An 18,365-nucleotide genomic window follows, 5' to 3' on the forward strand; every position below is an offset into this window, starting at 1 on the left:
GGGAGGACCGGGGCCGAACTATCCAATCAGCGGCTGCGCAATGAAAATCAACCTCGGGCAGCCGGCTGTCCGTGATTGGTCAGATGGCACGTGTCCACGATCATTTTGCCGGCCAGCATAAGCTGCCGGAAGGATACGGTAAAGCATCAACGAGATTGAAGAGAGCCGCTCGGATCAATTATTATGGAGTCTTGAAGCTATATCTAGCTACCCTTTCTGATTTTAGTCCCACTTTTCCTAGTAGAATGACATACAATTGCTGGATGTCGTACTTTTCAATTGCATATACTACATGCTTTGTCCCTCTATATCAAGATGGTCACGTGAAGTCACATGACCAGTCGTGCCAATCGAGAAAGTACAGATCATACCTACATTGGAAGTTAGAGGGAATTTGATTGAAATTATATTGCATTGACCAGGAAGAAACTCCCACGTAACAAGACAATAGTGATCGTACATCCCATCCATAATGCAAGAAAGTCAGAATCTCTAATTGTACTGCATATATGTCGCCGTCGAGTTGAACTTGAGGTTGCCCTTAATCACCTTCTCAACAGAGGCTAAGAAGTCCTTCTCGGTAGCCACCTTGCGGCGAGCCCGAATAGCAAACATACCTGCCTCAGTCGCAACGCTGCGAAGTTCGGCACCTGTAGCATTGGGGCACAATCGCGAGATCAACTCCCATCGAATATCTCGCTCGACAGACATGCTCTTGGCATGAATTCGGAGGATGTTGGCGCGACCCTCGACATCCGGCAGTGAGAATTCGATCTTACGATCGATACGACCAGGACGCATCAGGGCTGGGTCAAGTGTGGACGGACGATTGGTAGCGAACATAACCTTGATGTTACCACGAGAGTCGAAACCATCCAGCTGTGTGATCAGTTCCAGCATGGTTCGCTGCACCTCGTTGTCGCCACCAGCACCATCGTCAAAACGTGCACCACCAACGGCATCAATTTCGTCAAAGAAAATGATGCACGCCTTCTTGGTACGGGCCATCTCGAAAAGTTCGCGGACCATCCGAGCACCCTCACCAACGTACTTCTGCACCAGTTCACTGCCAATGACACGAATGAATGTAGCATCCGTTCGGTTGGCGACTGCACGCGCGCAGAGGGTCTTTCCGGTTCCTGGGGGTCCATAGAGTAGAGCACCCTTGGGTGGGTCGATACCGAGGTTCACGAAACGTTCTGGCGATAGCAAGGGCATCTCAACAACTTCTCGTAGCTTCTCGATCTGTTCTTTGCATCCACCGACATCGCCATAGGTCACATCGGGCTTATCCTCAACAGTCATCATTGTCACACTGGGGTCAATCTTTGGCGGCAAGGGCAGCATGATCTGGTACTTATTACGGTCGACGCTGTGAAGCCTAGTCAGCACCGAAAAATGACGTATAATCCACTAGATAGCTTACCCAACTCTCATGCCTTCCTCGATATCTGTCGGACTAACGCGCTCTCCTAGGTTGACAACGAACTTGGCAATTTGCTTGACGTTGATCACATATTTGCTCTTGTCCGAGTCCTTCTCGTCCTGGATAATCTTTGTGCACCTCGCGACCTGTAGCGGCTGTTCTTCTGCCATGCGTTGTCGATCGGCGGCAACATCCCAAAGGTGTGGAGGCGCAAGACCGGTGTCGGATTCCTGGTAAGGCGTAAGCTCCAGTTGTTCAAGGGGCCGAAAGAGCTGGACAAGTTATCACCTTAACGCCGATCTTCTCATTGACGCTGTTCTGTTTGTCCTTGATATCCTTTTCGAGCTTCTTTAGCGCATTCGCGTAAGGTGCGGCACCGTAAGTCTTGAGTACTGCGATGTCACTGTGATGAACGTCAGCCACTCATTGTCATCGCACCTTGTGTGGATTGAATCGACAAACGCCGGAAACTCACTCATCTGTAAGGGGCGTAATCTTTTTCTCTGGTTCCTCATCGTCTGCGTAGTTCTTCTGGAACTTCTCCCAGTTCTGACCCGTGGCGCTAGGCATGATGAAAGGTGTTGACAGCCCAAGGCCGAGCTAAGGGAGGTTTAAGGAAACAATAAAATCGAAGATGTATATGCAGATAGGACAAATTCGACGTGCTTTGAAAGAAGTGGCAAGTTGAAAAAAGATAGATAGGTTGGGTATTCGGAGAGCAAAGAACGGTGATGTAGCAGAGCTGCGGTGGTCGAGCTAGCCTCACTAATCAGGTGCCAAGCTTCATCACCGCCTCAGAACCTCGCAGAATTTCCTGTGTGTCCTCCACCACAACAACTCAGCTATCTCTTTTCACTCATTTTCGAAGGTTAATTTTGAATATCGATTTTCAAAATGGCCGCCGCAGTAGCACAAGGAGCCTCCGGCAATACCTCCTTCAAGGTGCGAGGCCTCAAAATGATGTGTGTGGACCACTGATTTCTGATTGCATGCAGGACAAGGAGAAGCCGATGGCCGTGCGGGCCTCCAACATTCTCGCTGCTCGGGGTATGTATATTCTCATGGTGTTGAAGTTGCCCATGCTAATGATAACATAGCTGTCTCCGATGCTATTCGAACAGTACGCTCGCTCAAACGATCTACAAATACCTATATGAGGGGCTAACAGGAATATAGTCGTTGGGACCCAGGGGTATGGATAAGATGGTGAGTACATTTCAGGTTTTCGTTCTATCAAGATGCTAATTTCTCTCGAGATCCAAACCGCCAAGGGACAGACCATCATCGTACGAACCCCAATTCCATTCGAACATATCGGGAGCCTCAACTAACCCCCGCAGACCAACGATGGAAACACCATGTTGAGGGATATGAGCGTGATGCACCCGGCTGCCCGTATGCTCGTCGACCTGAGTTCGGCACAGGATGTCGAAGCTGGTGATGGAACGACATCAGTGGTTGTCATTGCTGGCAGTCTGCTCGGTGCTGCTGAAAAGTTGCTAGGCAAGGGCCTTCATCCCACTGTCATCTCCGAGTCTTTCCAGAGAGCCGCCGGCGCTGCCGTCGAGATCCTCCACAACATGTCCCGTCCTATCAACCTTACCGACCGTGCCACCCTCCTCCAAGCCGCCTCTACTTCGCTTTCATCCAAGATCGTGTCCCAGCACTCCGGACTTCTGGGCCCAATGGCCGTTGACTCCGTCCTAAAGGTTTGTGACCCGAAGACCGCAGAGAATGTGGACTTGCGGGACATCCGTATTGTTAAGAAGGTTGGCGGCACAATTGAGGATAGCGAGATGGTCGATGGTGTGGTTCTCAACCAGCCCGTGATCAAGAGCAGTGGTGGCCCCATAAGAATCGAGAAGGCGCGGATAGGTCTGATCCAGTTCCAACTGAGCCCGCCCAAGCCAGACGTATGTTTATTCGCGCCCCGAGTTGTTACTATAACAAGACTGACAATCAGATTCTAGATGGAGAACCAAATTGTGGTGAATGACTACCGTCAGATGGATAAGATCCTGAAAGAGGAGCGCCAATACATGCTCAACATGGTCAAGAAGATTCAGAAGACCAAGTGTAATGTTCTTTTGATCCAAAAGTCCATCCTCCGTGACGCCGTGAACGAACTTTCTCTGCACTTCCTTTCCCGCCTCAAGATTCTCGCCATCAAGGATATTGAGCGTGATGAGGTCGAGTTCCTTTGCAAGAGTCTTGGCTGCAAGCCCGTCGCTAATGTCGACTCCTTCACTGAGGACAAGCTCGGCACAGCCGACCTTGTCGAAGAAGTCCAGAACTCCGGTGCTCGTTACGTCAAGATCACCGGTATCAAAGCTCCTCTTACCTCTTACAACCAGACCGTCTCAATTGTCGCCCGCGGTGCCAACAGCTTGATTTTGGATGAAGCCGAGCGATCTTTGCACGACGCCCTATGTGTCATTCGCTGCCTCGTCAAGAAGCGTGCCATGATCGCAGGTGGCGGTGCTCCCGAGATCGAAGTGGCCCACACACTCGCCATGCGCGCTCGTGAGCTTACTGGTACTGAGGCTATCTGCTGGAAGGCCTTCGCCGATGCCATGGAGGTTATCCCCACTACTCTTGCTGAGAACGCTGGTCTTAACTCCATCAAGGTTGTGACTGAACTGCGCCACCGCCATGCTCAGGGCCAGCACAATGCCGGAGTTAGCATTCGCAGCGGTGGTGTGAAGGATGATATCACAGAGGAGAACATTCTCCAGCCCCTGCTGGTCAGCACCAGTGCGATTGAGCTGGCTGCGGAGACTGTGAAGATGATCATGAGAATTGATGACATTGCTCTGTCGCGGTAAACGCCTTCGGCGGCCGCAAATGTGAGCTGTATGATGGAAAGCGATCTGATCGCGACGAGTAATTAAAAAAAATATCCCGTTCCTGCATAGAATCACTCTCAATTTGTATACACTGCCTGTGTGATATATATAGTAAACCGAGCTTCCTGCAATGCTATGTTCACATATTGTCTTATGAAAGGTAGGCAGTGAGGTCAACTTGTATATCCTTAGGCTCGAGGGTGGTATGTATTATGTTTCGAAATTGGTATTGCGCATTCCGAGAGCATACTGCACCTCGCTATGTATATATATACGATCTCCAATGACCTCTATTAATCTCATTCTTCGGTTTCTAACTTGGTTAAAAATGCTGTTTATTACAATGGACGAGTCTCAGGCAAACCGAGAGATTAAAATTAGATTGGAAGTCAATCCTTGGAAGATGTTCATTCATCATTTCCATTAGGCATATATGTATCTTTTTGTGCATTTCCTAGGATATTATATCCCTTGGGAGCTTCGTTATCTAGAATACTAACAGAACATTTGCCACATCCTTTTAGAAAGGAATAGTGCCGCTCAATATAACAAACATGTATTAAAATATATACAGTAACCCTTGAGCACCAATTGCCTCGATGAACAGCGAATAATTGTTCGAAGAATATACACATCAGTAACAAGGCTAGTCCGTAAGCAGCAAACTGATCGCCAATATTAAAAGCCAAAATGGTATTGAATAAGGATATTTGAAGCTAGAGAGATGAATAGACGACTCTTTGTCCGCGCCAAGAGATGGCCTCGGCCTGTTTCACAAGATCCCCCGACATTAGAATCCAGCTCTCGAAAAAGTGATCTCTGCTTTTTTATACATTGTCTCAGTCATTGAGCATATATATATGATATATACACTTACTGTTATTGAAACAGTGATTGCTGGCATATGCCTGCCTCGAATTGTTGGCGATAAGAGATAGCGTGACGATCGGGACGGGACGTCAGCTCCGCTTGTGAACTCCGATCAACAATCACCATGGGGAAGTTCGAAGATGAAGGGACCTCAGAGTCCGTACCGTTGACACGACAGCGGTCGGAATCCCTTGTCTCACAAACATCCACCGACTCGGGCCTATCGATCGCCTCCGAATCGTTCATGAAGAATCACAAGGCAGGCAACACGCTGAGGGAGGAAGGGGATGGGGATAGATACCGGGATATCGAAGATGGAGGGGAAACCGACTTAGATGAGCCTCTTATATCAAGTGGAAAGAAGGCAAGCTCATCCAAGCGCCTGCGCCAGATCGTCTGGTTACTGGTGTTTCTCTGCGTTGGTGGCTGGGTGCTTGCCTTCGTGCTGTTCCTCACGCAGAAACGACCAGATACCGCGGCGCTCTCGTCTACCTCGGGCGTGGAGATTCACAAACCAGACTCAGCCACCGGTGGTATGAGCCATGGGAAACCAGTGACACTTGAGCAAGTCTTATCTGGTACATGGTCTCCGAGGTCTCACGCGATCTCCTGGATTGCAGGCCCGAACGGCGAGGATGGACTTCTGGTTGAGCAGGGCGAGAAGCAAGATGCTTTTCTGCGGGTTGAAGACATCCGCAGTAGTAAGGATGGCGCCGATAGCCTCGAGACCAGAGTGTTGATGAAGAAGGGGTATATCTGGTTTGATGGAGAGGCTATGCTACCGACCAAGACGTGGCCAAGTCCTGATATGAACAAGGTCTTGGTCATGACTGATATCCAGTCCAACTGGAGACACTCGTACTTTGGGAAATATTGGATCTTTGATGTGGCGACGCAAAAGGCCGAGCCGCTAGACGCTGGGAACATGAGTGGACGTGTACAACTTGCAACTTGGTCACCAACCTCCGATGCAGTTGTATTTGTTCGTGAGAACAACCTATATTTGCGTAAGCTGGCCTCCTTGGAGGTCACCCCTATCACCAAGGATGGCAACGAGAACCTCTTCTATGGAATTCCAGACTGGGTGTACGAGGAAGAAGTCTTTGCAGGCAGCACCGGCACCTGGTGGTCTGGTGATGGAAAATTTGTTGCATTCCTTCGAACAAACGAGTCAGCGGTTCCTGAATATCCTATTCAGTACTTCCTTTCACGGCCATCAGGCAAACAGCCACCGCCTGGACTTGAAAATTACCCCGAAGTCAGGCAGATCAAATACCCGAAACCCGGCAGCCCGAATCCAATCGTTAACTTGCAGTTCTATGATGTCGAGAAAAATGAAGTTTTCTCATTTGAGATGCCAGAGGATTTTGTTGACGATGAAAGAATTATCATCGAGATTGTTTGGGCGTTCGAGGGCAAGGTTTTGATCCGAGAGACCAACCGCGAGAGCGATGTTGAAAAGATTTTTGTTATGGACACAAAGTCCCGAACTGGAAAACTGGTGCGGTCGGACGATATCGCAGCTCTCGACGGTGGTTGGGTTGAACCTTCACAGTCGACTCGGATTATTCCCGCTGACCCTAAAAATGGTCGACCACATGATGGCTATATTGACACCGTTATTTATGAAGGCTATGACCACTTGGCTTATTTCACACCTTTGGATAACCCAGAGCCTGTCATGTTGACGAAGGGCAATTGGGAAGTTGTCAAGGCGCCGTCTGCTGTTGACCTGAAAAAGGGTCTGGTATACTTCATTGCCACAAAGGAGGCTCCAACTCAGCGTCACGTATACTCGGTCAAACTGGACGGGTCTGATCTCCGACCTCTCACGGATACATCTGCACCCGGATTTTTCGATATTTCATTCTCCCACGGAGCCGGCTATGGTTTACTTAGTTATAGAGGCCCAGAAGTGCCGTGGCAGTCCGTGATCAACACCCAAGGTGACGAAATTGAACTGATAAACCTCATCGAGGAAAACCTTGAACTTGTGAAGATGGTCGAAGATTCTGCCCTCCCAACTGAGGTGTACACCAATGTTACCATTGATGGTTACACGCTCCAAGTTCTGGAGCGCCGCCCTCCAAACTTCAATTCTGCAAAGAAATACCCCGTGCTTTTCTTCCTATATGGTGGACCAGGATCGCAAACAGTCGACCGCAAGTTCACGGTTGACTTTCAGAGCTATGTCGCCTCGAGCCTGGGTTATATTGTCGTCACCGTGGATGGCCGAGGGACAGGTTTTATCGGGAGAGAAGCCCGGTGCGTTGTTCGTGGTAATATCGGCCATTATGAAGCTCTCGATCAGATTGAGACAGGCAAGATCTGGGCTAGCAAGAGCTACGTGGATGAAACCCGTATGGCAGTTTGGGGCTGGAGCTACGGCGGCTACATGACCCTGAAGGTCCTTGAGCAAGATGCGGGCGAGACATTCCAATATGGCATGGCCGTGGCACCAGTCACTGATTGGAGGTTCTATGGTAAGCTGATTCAAATTACTACTGTTCCATTTGTTTTCCCACACATATTGACGTGCTACTTTTCCATAGACTCTATCTATACAGAACGTTATATGCATACCCCCGAGCATAATCCTTCAGGTTATGCAAATGCCTCCATCACTGATGTCATGGCCCTAGGCCGCAGTGTTCGATTTTTGATCATGCACGGTGTTGCCGACGACAATGTTCATCTCCAAAATACCCTTGCGTTGATCGACAAGTTGGATTTAGAGAATATCGCCAACTACGACATGCAAGTCTTCCCCGACTCGGATCATAGTATACAATTCCACATGGCGCATGCGCTTGTTTACGAACGTAAGTTGATTTCTGATACCCTCAATTTTATGGCTTCCCAAGCTTGGAAAAGGACATGACTGATCATAAATCAAGGTCTCTCGAGCTGGCTCATCAATGCGTTCAATGGTGAATGGCACCGGATCGCGAGCCCGACACCACAGAAGTCGACGTGATGTAGGATCTCGCGCCATTCGTGGACTCTTGCTTTCTTTTTGGCTTTTCGGGATAAATCATTTGTTTTACAATTATCTACACCACATTTGAGTAGACTATATTCTCTTAGATATATATAGCTTCGAGGAACAATGGATGCATATTATAATTTAATATATTCTCACGATTAAGACTGAGATTAGAAGATGAAAAGACTGTAGTCGCTGGGGTATTCCACAATTTCTCGATACGTGAAAACATCAAAAACTGGTATAAAAAACCAGACAAAACATATTAACATAGGGCTTTTTAAATATTTCCCATGGTTCCTCCTAGGAACCAAGTCAGACACCGAATAATGCAAGTATTAACAGAATGTAGCGAGAAAAGTGTACAGGCGTGCAGTATGTGCAATTAAGGAGTAGTAAGGACGGTGAGGGTGTCCACGGGTATAAAACCCAAATCAAGACGCGTGACTAGGAGAGAGCCCACCGGCCCGAATGAAGTCATCCCTGTTGGCGACACTAATATCCGAATTTCGGTATGGAAGGAGGTCTTCACGCTGCAAGCCACGCAGCTGTTCTCGACCGACAGTTGAGACGGAGCGCGAGTAGGATTGAGGACGAGAGATGGTTTGAGGACGGGGATTCAGCGTAGACAACCGATGGTTGGAGGTCCACATGGGTGACGGTGACCTATTACCCGGGGAACCGCCGTTGGACATGGCGGAATGCCTCGGCGCAAAGACAGGCAGACGAGCGAAGGACTCATTATCCGTGGAGGCATTGCTCATGCTCATAGCCGAGATATCAGACATGGGACGCTGGTAGCCACCGCGACCAGGCAATTGGGACGCAGAACTGTAGATCGTGGAGATACCGGACTGGGCAGACGAGCGCCAGGAGTGCACTGCACCGCGCGGAATCGTGATGATCTCTTCATCGACGCCAGTCTCAATGGCGGCTGCCACGTCGGCTGGCTCGATCGGGTCGCCAGCTGCGCGGCTGGCCATCAACTTGGCAGACTTGCCAATCCACAACATCTGTTCGTGCTCGCGGAGGTACCGATCGCCGCTGAAAGACTTCTGAACAATCTTGCGGGTCATCATGCCGAGTTTGCGACGGTGCTCGCTCTTCTCGTACATACGGCGGGTGATGGCTGCTACTTCCTCGGGTGTGGGGGAGGAGGTTAGGACTGGTGCGGGCGATTTGTCTTCGCTGTGTTTGCTCCATTCGCCGAGCATGGCAAGCATGCCAATCTGGGCCTTTGCTAGGGCGAGGGCGTCGTTTGGTGCGACGACGGCACTGAAGCGGGAGAAGTCATCTGGGTCGCTGAGAACTCGGAGGGAAGCACCGACGTCTGTGCAGACGACGGGAGCTCCAGTCAAAGCAGCCTCTCCTAGGGCGAGAGAGGAGACCTTCGGATAGAGATGAGTTCAGGAAAAGCCATGTGTTCTCCAGGACCTTCATGGGGTCGGCGGTTCCACGGAGTGTGACTCTGCCACGAAGACCCTTTGATGCGATAATCTCTTGACACTCGGTAGAGTAAGTCGGGGCCTTGTCAATCGCACCATAGATATCCAGATGGTACTCGTCGAACTTCCACTGGTTGATGATGATATCCGCAGCGAGAAGGGCAGTCTTGATGTCCTTGGCATACCAAACGTGGGACAACATGGTCACAGTCGGACGCTCGGATTTGATTTCCTTGACTGGAGAAAACTTCTGCATGTCAGTGATACCGTTGACGACAGGATCGATCTTTCGGCGGAAAGTGTTTCGGTGCTCAATCGTGCCCTGGCAGGTACCAATCTCGACCTCCCAACCGGGGTTGAAGAAGTCTGCACAAGGAAGGATGATGTCCGCGTGATGAAGGGTCAAGACGGAGGTAATTCGCATCAATCCAAGAAGCGAATTTCGAACAAATGGCGAGAGCTTGCACAGGGCAGAAGACAGGCAGAGATTGGTTTCACGCCAACTGATGGCGTGGTCCCAAATCTGCAAGGTACAGTTGCGCTTGATCTTGCATACAACACCATAAGAGGCACTCACACTGTGATGCGAGGCCTGGAAGGTTGAAGGGATCTTTTCAGGAACCGGGATCGAGAAGATGAAGAGATAGCGGTACCAGAGCTCCAGGGCGACATCGAGTGATGCTAAGGTAGGAAGCTCAGTGTCGAACCAGTCGGATGACGGGATAGTGTTTGGCATTTCCTGGGTCAGCCACAACTCCCGCCAGCTCTGCTTGACCAATTCACTGTTCCACACCTGAGTCCAATGACGGGACTCCTGGAAGTATGTGTTTAGGTTCACAAGTGCTCGAGTCGCCTGGTGGATATCAGACTTTGAGAGATCAACTGCACGGGCACCCTTAACCAAAGCTGTGAGAATAGGAATGAAGTTCATCTTGATGTCGAACTCGCTCGCGGATGTAACATTGTCAACCTCAGCATCCAGCTTGTTGTGGAACAAACCGTGCGTTGGAGTGAGGAAGTCCATACCCCAAAGCGGGATGAGTTTGAGAGACTGGATGTTCTGTTCGGTCTGATGCTTGGGGACACCGAAATCGTTTGCAGACTCGCAAATCATATGCCATTTGATGGTTCGCAGGGAGTTGATCATATCTCGTCGACAGGCGGAGACACCACCACCTTCATTAGGCCAGGTACCGTTGTCTGCCGCCATGACATGGAGTGTCTTGTCGGTATCAGTGCCAAAGTTCTTGGAGCGGGTGTTAACAACAGCATCTCCTCCAGGGCCAAAGTTGAGCAGATCAGTGAGCTTAACAGCGAGCGGGGTCCAGCTGGAAATGTTGTCGTCCAGATCCGCACTAGCCATGATCGCATCGGCGCGGAGATCCACATACTTCTTTGCAGATCCAAGATTGCCCCAGTCACGGCTGCGCCAGTAAGGGGTAAGGACTTTATCTCTGCGCAGAATGCGGTCATCCATCCAGCGAACAATAATTGCATCGAAGTCAACTCGGTCTTTCCACGCCTTCCACATCAAAGAGCGAGCCCGAGAAGTCGACACCACAAAGCGCTTCTTAGTAAGGCCCAGTGTCCGGGTAAGGAGGTTTGACTGGAGACTGTCGCAGTAGAGAAGGGGGTTATCATGCACAAAGCTGGTATACTTCGGCTTGGACAGGACACTCAGATAATCGTGCTCAATCATTGGTGGAGTCTGCATCTTCTGCCCGTTGATAGTGGTGAAGATGGTGGGATGGAACTTATGATCATAGAGCCAGCGACTTTCATAGACATCGGCGCCTTGGACAAAGCTGGCCTCGGTGACCTTGGAGTGAGGAATCCAGCGCTCAATCTTCTCGGGATGGCGACGCGGAGGCGCACACCAAGATACCGTGCAACTGATGTGGGATAAGACGAACTCGGCTCGAAGCAACTCATCACCAAAGCGGGGGTTCTTGCGATAGTGGTACTTGAAGCGGATAAGATTGCCATCCTTCATGTAGGAACCTGATTCGATAAGACCCTTGCGATTGTACTGGACGCTTTGCAGATGGTTTGGTCCCGACACGCAACGTCGTCCCAGCGGAATGCGGGGCGAGGATTTGCCAAGTTTGAAAGCCTTCTTGGTCGGGGCTCGGTAATCGTAGTGGTATTCGTTGGTCACTTTGCCGTCCTTGAACTCCTGCTTGACCAGAAGCAACATCTCACCTGAATAGGTGCTGACGTACTTTAGGGATTTGACCTCCTTGGGCTCGGTCTTATGGTCACCTGCATAGTGGTAGACCTTGAAACCGCCATCAATCTCGTGGTGCCTGAAGCCTGTGAAGGTGCCGTCCAGACTCTGGATAATGATCCGGCTCTTCTTGATATGGATCGTCATGCCCTTAGTCTCTTCCCACAGCCGTTTGACGTTCTTGCGGCCATAGAAAAGGAAGAATGACAAACCAAGATCTTGAACGAGCTTGGAATAAACCCAGATCATATTGAATACGAAGACGGTTGGCACACGAACAACGGTCGGGAGGTTCTGAGTGACGTGATTGAACTCTCTCTGGAATTCCGGATCTGCGACCAAAGCCACCACAAGGAACTTAACCATTGTTCCCAGTTTGTGGTAAATGTAGCTAGCTGGTGACCGGACTAGCGACAATGCAATTGGGAGCTTTCGAGGTATGTAGGAAATGTACTTTGAAGTCTCGGGCTCTTTCGGAAGAGCTGCTTCTCCAGTTCCCCAGTGAGCATAGTCGAGAACGCTAATTGCAGTGGCTGCTCCAAGGTTGCACCGAGCAACATGGACCTCGAGATCATCAGTATCGAATGTGCAAAGACTGTTCTGGAGCCATTGGTGTTGGCTATTGGAGAGACTGGATTGTTGACCCAAGCATCGCTTCAGCAGCACATCCCGAACTTCGGTTGGCAGTTTGTCCCAATGGATATCGGGCTCGAAACCAAGGCAAAGCTGTCGGAGGAGTTCCTTCTTAGCCCAGCGTACGACAGTAGTTGTGTTGGCCTCCTCACGAAGCTGTCGAGCCATTGTGTGAGTCACTCCACCGGAGACAATCGATCCTGCCAATGATGCATATTCATGGGGAACACCCATCATAAGCTCTGTGACAGCATGAAGCAATGTTTCAGCAATGATCTGACAATTTGCGCTGATATCCAGTCGCTCATCTAGGAGCCCTCCCACGGTGATGGCCAACTTCAACTGGTTTCCGGTACTGCAGCTGAGGGCTCGAATGCCGGGACCGAGAGACCCAACAGAGACAAGCTCAATGACAATGTCGCCCTTCTCCCAAGATGCGAGCGCGGTATTGACAATATTTTTGGAGCCGGGGAACGCCTCTTCAATCCTAAGTTCTTCTCTGCAAGACATCATAGCAGTCTTGATTTCGATGCCGGGATGGACACCGGGATTGAGCCTGAATCGGGAATCGGAAGGAAGCAGCGAATAGCTTTCGAAAAAGGTTTGAAGCTCTTGCTGGGACCACTCAGGGTCCGACCAGGGAGTTGTAAACGCATGGAAGGTCCGGCCAAGTTCCACCGGAGAGTCCACTTTGTTTGGCATACCCATTTTGGCACTCCATAACGAGAGGATAGCAACGGTCCAGGTAGCAGACGCGAGTCCAATGACCTGCGAGTACGGGAATTTCGGGTGAGTGACCTTGAGCGCGATACCGACTGGCAATCCAATACAGATACCAACGAGGAGAGGCTTCAGCGCATGAGGCCCCGTGAAGATCTTCGTGTATTGGTACCAGATCAAACCAGTGTAGGCGAGAACGTAGGAGAAGAAGATTTTCATGCCGTCAAGCGAACCTTGGAAGGTCCAAATGAGAGCAGTGGAAAGCGCAAGACTCCAGACATGCCACAAGAGGAATCTGAGAAGGACTTGCCAGTATACCTTTCGGCGGAGTTGGGTCTCCTTTTTCTGTGCGATCCGAATATCCTTTGCAGATCTGACAGCAAAAGGCGGGCTCCTACCAAGAGCATCATGGAGCTCCTGGGCTTTGGTATCAATGAGCACGGCTCCGATCAAATAGTAGGCAAGAGCGAAGCCAACCGCCATTCGATTCGCATCATTCAACTCGCCACCGAGACCGAGCATGCGATCGCCACTCAGCATTTGCGCCCATTTGTCGAGAAGCGCAATGATAAAGTAGAGGACACCACATCCAATCTCTTTGCTCGATTGACGCCAGTGAACGAATGCATTGTGCAAACGAAGACCTTTCTGGGAGTTGCGCAGGGTGTCAAGTGCGACCTTGGTTTGGATGTTCCAACCAGAACTGAACGGAATCGGCCTCGGAACATCCGCATGACGACAGTACCAGTCGAGCAGGAAATTGGTAGACTCCCAATCGCGGGCAAGCTCAATGACCATTTTATCTTTAGATGCCTTTGAGAATATGCCACGCTTCGTCTCAGCCAAGACGTCCTTCGCCAGGGCTTCTCTTGCCAGCTTGAGGGCAGCCGGGTCACTCATGTTTGCGAACACTTTCTCATCATCATGTCCATAGACAGTGATATACCACTTACGGATCTCAGTATCATCGGTGCGTCGCACGGATTGGTACCAAGTAACCCATTTGGAGGTAACCGAGCGAAGGCAGAGCAAGAGCACACCAATGAACACATAAATAACGGCGAGATAGATAGCCGAGTCGTGGCCAGTCCAGGCTGTGATGATTGGCGACAAGAACAGGATCGGAATGCACATAATAATTGGCTTGCGACCAGACAAAAAGGTTGAGCCAGGGTAACTGAAACTTGCAAGCGAGGCGAAAGTCGAGAAGTAGATGGTCAGAGCAATCAGGTAAAGGTAGAAGATGATACCAGCGCGAGGGCCTCGAACACTTGAAATAGCAACAAACCCGATCAAGCCACCGGCCACAGTGAAGGCAATACCAGCAATCAGACGAATGAGAACGAACATATTCGCTGCTGCGAAGGCCATCGAAATGAGGTAGTAAGGGCCACCGCATGCAATCCAGGTACCGATTGCACCGGAAAGCAGCAGAGAGATCATCAGCGCCATAGTTGCACTGTCCTGTTCCTCGTAAGTCATGGCAGCAGAGAGATAGAGTCCACGGCCAATCAGGGTAAGCAAGACAATATCAATCAAAGCTGGAATAGCGAAGACACTCAAAAATGTGAATCGCTGATATCCAGGCATGGCCTTAGGCTGGTCATCGGGGTTGACATCGATCTGAGCACCAGCGTAGGAGGTAGCGAGCTGTGGGGCACCGTTGATCCAGTTCGGCGGCTGATGGTCTCCGTAATAAGCTCTAAATCGGTCGGATAGCAACTTTCCGAAGACGCTAGGAGCGACGTCAAAGTAAGCTTCACATCGCGACCCAAGGGCAAATGACTCTGCGAAGGCGGCAGCCTGATCGGTATGGTTGTTAAATAGGGGATTCCGATCGGTCACTTCGGCGTAAATCTCATCGAAGGCACCTTGTCTTGCGGCACAGAAAAGTGCAAGAGCCATCATATCAACATATGTGTCAACGGAGCCGCCTTGGAGAAGCGCACAGAGACCGCGAGTAATAGCAGCGAGGTCATCCTCGCGGCGATATCTCAAAATATCGGAGAGAACACTGTCGGCCTGATGGAAAAGTTCAAGACAGACATCGAGAGACGGATATTTGCATCCTTGATCCAGGTACCAGTCAATACGAGATCTGATCAAATCCTCGGGAGAGGTAGTTTTCCCGAGATACCCAACTGTATTCAGCGCTTTTAACTGAGAAAAAGAAGGGGTATCTACCAGTTGCTTGCGAATGTAGGCGCAGATGGCTTCAGATAGATCGCTATGAGAATCAGTCAGAGAGAGGTGCTGCAAGAGAAGAAGGCGTTCTTCGGGGCTGAGAACATCGATGTCTTGAATCAGACGACGGGGAAGGCCAGTATCGCGGGAAACATCCCGAGACCAGGTCGCAAAGGTCGCCTCGGCCTCGAAGCAAACATGCCGGGGAAATCCCCTCGCTGAGAGGAAGGTGTGAAGAATAGTTCCAGCCAGGCCTTGCGCGTTTTTGGATACAAAAATTTCAATACCATCATGTTCCGTATCAAAAACGGCCCAAAATCGGACATCAGAGCTTTTACGTAGACCAGAGTCGAGACAAAGATTCACGTGCAGCAGATCGTTGCATGCCCAGTTCGCAAGCTCTTTGATTGTGCTGGCCAAATGATCGTCATCTTCAGAGACTTCCAGAGAGTCATGGAATTGACGCAGAAGGAGTCCAATGCTTTGAACTTTTGTTGGTGGGACGGGATGAAGAAGGTTGAGAGACTTGAGGCGTTGTTGGGATTGGACGATTTCTGCAAAGGCCAATGGAGTCGAGTCGGAACCAAGAGGGAAGCAACCAAGTGAATTGTAGGCCAGCCCTGACATGGAGATGGAGAGAGGATTGCCCTGTGACTTGACCTGTGCGACCCACTCTGGAGGATCGCGCATTCGAAAAGCCGGACTATCGGGAGCATTGGAGTCGTATTCTGATGAATCTAGCAGTGCATTAATAGCAGGGAAAAGTGGCCTGAGAACGTCCCAGCCAGCCTTCTTGTCCGGGGAAGGCAATATGTTCAGGTTGGCACGCCAGATATCGTGGGCCTTCATCATTTCTGCTTCCTTCAACCAACCAAACGCGGGAAGAGGTTCGAGAGTCGTGACGTTAAGATCTGCATCGTGAAGAGCAGCTTTGGAGCCAATCCAGGTAATTGCGCTGTAAAAGCCGCACCATTGGATAGATCTGCGGACTATAGCATTGGGAATAGTGACGTTATCGTCGACGGTTTCCCAGGCCATTACGACAAAGTCTCTCATGCAAGACTCGGAAACGAATGCCTTGATGGTCGATTGTAGTTCAATCATTTGGAAATAATCCCGCTTTTCGCCGTCAGGCAAGACGCTGGCGTTTCGAATGACCAAACCCGCTACGGCATCGCTCTGTACGGCCTTTCGATCCTTCAAGAAATGCGGTGGCTCCGACTCGAGATAGACTGCGAGGCCGAGGCTGTTGATGGTTTCGAAAACCATTCTTCGAGCGGTAGGACGGAGCATATCTTCCCAGTTCGCGAGGAGAATACCGGAAAATGCACTCCCTTGAAATCCGCTTGCGAGTAATTCCTCGATCTTTTCAAGGACGGCCAAGGGCGATGCCTTTGGAGGAAGGATTTTCCCAAAATCAATACGTCCTAGTACTTGGCCGCGCTCGTATCTGGAAATAGCTTTGGCGACACCTGACTGGAAGGGATCCACAATCAACACATCCCATTCTTGTAAAAGTCGTTCTTGCGAGGCAGTAGGTGGGCTTTCGAAGCTTCCCAGGTAGACTCCGAAGCTCGTAGGCTTTCCCTTGCGCGGACCTCTGTCGATTAAGTTGAGTTCTCGGTTTGCTAGGGCGGAGATACGTTTGGATACACTCGAAGACACATTGTCCGGTGGTGGTCTCGACTAAATATAAGCTAGAATTAGCATTCAAACCAGAGAACAGCTTGCTGGTGGTATATCATACCTTATAGTATTTGATAAGTCTCCTTACTCCAGAATATACGATTGACGAAGTTCCAACGGTGACTGTGAATAACAAGACTCCAATGAATATCTGTGGAAATGGTCAACATATCTTGTTCTGTGTCTGCAAGAGGGCTGAAGGTCAAGTTGTAAAGAGGACCAGAATCAACATACGAATTGCCACCAATGTTTGGTCATATAAGCCCAGCCAAGAGGATGAGGCCTGACTGGGAGGGAATCTACACCCTTCATTATGTCGAGATGTTGAGTCCTCGACTCAATATGTCTTTGGGCGTAATAAGAAAGGTTAGGATAACCTGTTGCCAAGAAGAGATGTGACTTTCTCCAATGCAAATGCTTATAGCGACATGCTTAAACGAGTGACTGCCGTGTTCTGCAAAAGCCAAGGATGTGTAGAACAAAAAAAAAAAGAAAAATTGGAGAGCAGAGAGGAGCTCAAGTGTTGACAAGGTGATAAGGTAAAAGAGTAGTGGGGGAAGAACTAAAGTGAATATCCACTTCTCCAAGCCGCATAAGTAAAGTAGACAATTTTTGCCTGCTAGGATTTCCCTTGTTCAGTTGTCAGGGGGGTGGGGTGTTAAAAAAAAAAAGCAGGGAAGAAAAAAACTAAGTAACTTCGCCTCGTTTAGACTATTTAGGACAAAGGGTACATGGGCGTCTACTGAAGTAAAGATCTTAAGAACATGGGGCTAAAATAGCACCGATTTTTTTTTGTTAGATGTAAGAGACTAAAGCCGCTAACCAATGCACCAGGCATTACCGATGAGACGGTGGAACCATAGCACATTATACAAACACATACAATATATATGCTGCCATGTGCGGAAAAGCCATGCGATTCATATCGTGCCCATTATTACCCCGACGGGTATCTATCTGTTTTTTTCCTCCGAATCTAAACATATCAGATCAACCCATTGTGCTTTCTTTTTTTTCTTTCCCCAGGATGTGTCTCTCTCTCGGATCTCGCCTACTTGGGACCTAAATGATGCAGTTGGGCACGGGCTACTCAGAAACATTATATCATTCTGCGCTGGACAAAATTTGAGGTCTTGGCAAAATGAAAATAAAAATAGAAATTGGAGAACAGAAAAAAAAAAAAAAAAGAAAAGAAATAAAAAAGAATAGAAAATGAAAATTACAAGGAAAAGAAAAGTGGAATTGGGACAAGGGAAGAATTGAAAAATACACTTTACCCTGTACAAACAGGTAAATGAAAGTTACCAAGTATTTGCAATTAAATCGTAAAATATACAGTATC

General features: G+C 49.5%; 4 protein-coding genes across 4 annotated transcripts; 2 read left to right on the forward strand and 2 right to left on the reverse strand.

Annotated features, from left to right (window-relative positions):
• Positions 1–492: 492 nt before the first annotated feature.
• rpt1 (proteasome regulatory particle base subunit RPT1) lies at positions 493–1,996 on the reverse strand (the record flags this gene model as incomplete). Its single annotated transcript, XM_057248531.1, has 4 exons — positions 493–1,372; positions 1,427–1,656; positions 1,715–1,829; positions 1,902–1,996. The coding sequence occupies 4 exons, from the start codon at positions 1,994–1,996 to the stop codon at positions 493–495; spliced, it is 1,320 nt and encodes a 439-aa protein (XP_057112963.1).
• A 324-nt stretch (positions 1,997–2,320) lies between these two features.
• On the forward strand, positions 2,321–4,251 carry N7479_000834 (chaperonin-containing T-complex subunit CCT4; the record flags this gene model as incomplete). The annotated part of the gene is made up of 7 exons (XM_057248532.1): positions 2,321–2,368; positions 2,422–2,473; positions 2,524–2,546; positions 2,603–2,632; positions 2,683–2,712; positions 2,767–3,339; positions 3,397–4,251. 7 exons carry the CDS (start codon positions 2,321–2,323, stop codon positions 4,249–4,251), a joined length of 1,611 nt encoding a protein of 536 aa, XP_057112964.1.
• Positions 4,252–5,266: 1,015 nt separating this feature from the next.
• On the forward strand, positions 5,267–8,119 carry dapB (dipeptidyl aminopeptidase dapB; the record flags this gene model as incomplete). Its single annotated transcript, XM_057248533.1, has 3 exons — positions 5,267–7,625; positions 7,695–7,964; positions 8,040–8,119. 3 exons carry the CDS (start codon positions 5,267–5,269, stop codon positions 8,117–8,119), a joined length of 2,709 nt encoding a protein of 902 aa, XP_057112965.1.
• Positions 8,120–8,562: 443 nt separating this feature from the next.
• Positions 8,563–17,335, reverse strand: gtb3 (glycosyltransferase family 4 protein; the record flags this gene model as incomplete). Its single annotated transcript, XM_057248534.1, is given in 4 exon segments — positions 8,563–9,497; positions 9,517–17,023; positions 17,085–17,174; positions 17,258–17,335. 4 exon segments carry the CDS (start codon positions 17,333–17,335, stop codon positions 8,563–8,565), a joined length of 8,610 nt encoding a protein of 2,869 aa, XP_057112966.1.
• Positions 17,336–18,365: the final 1,030 nt, after the last annotated feature.

The sequence above is a fragment of the Penicillium vulpinum genome (genome assembly GCF_028829585.1).
Source record: "Penicillium vulpinum strain IBT 29486 chromosome Unknown utg000001l_segment0_segment0, whole genome shotgun sequence".
NCBI classification, from domain to species: Eukaryota; Fungi; Ascomycota; class Eurotiomycetes; order Eurotiales; family Aspergillaceae; genus Penicillium; species Penicillium vulpinum.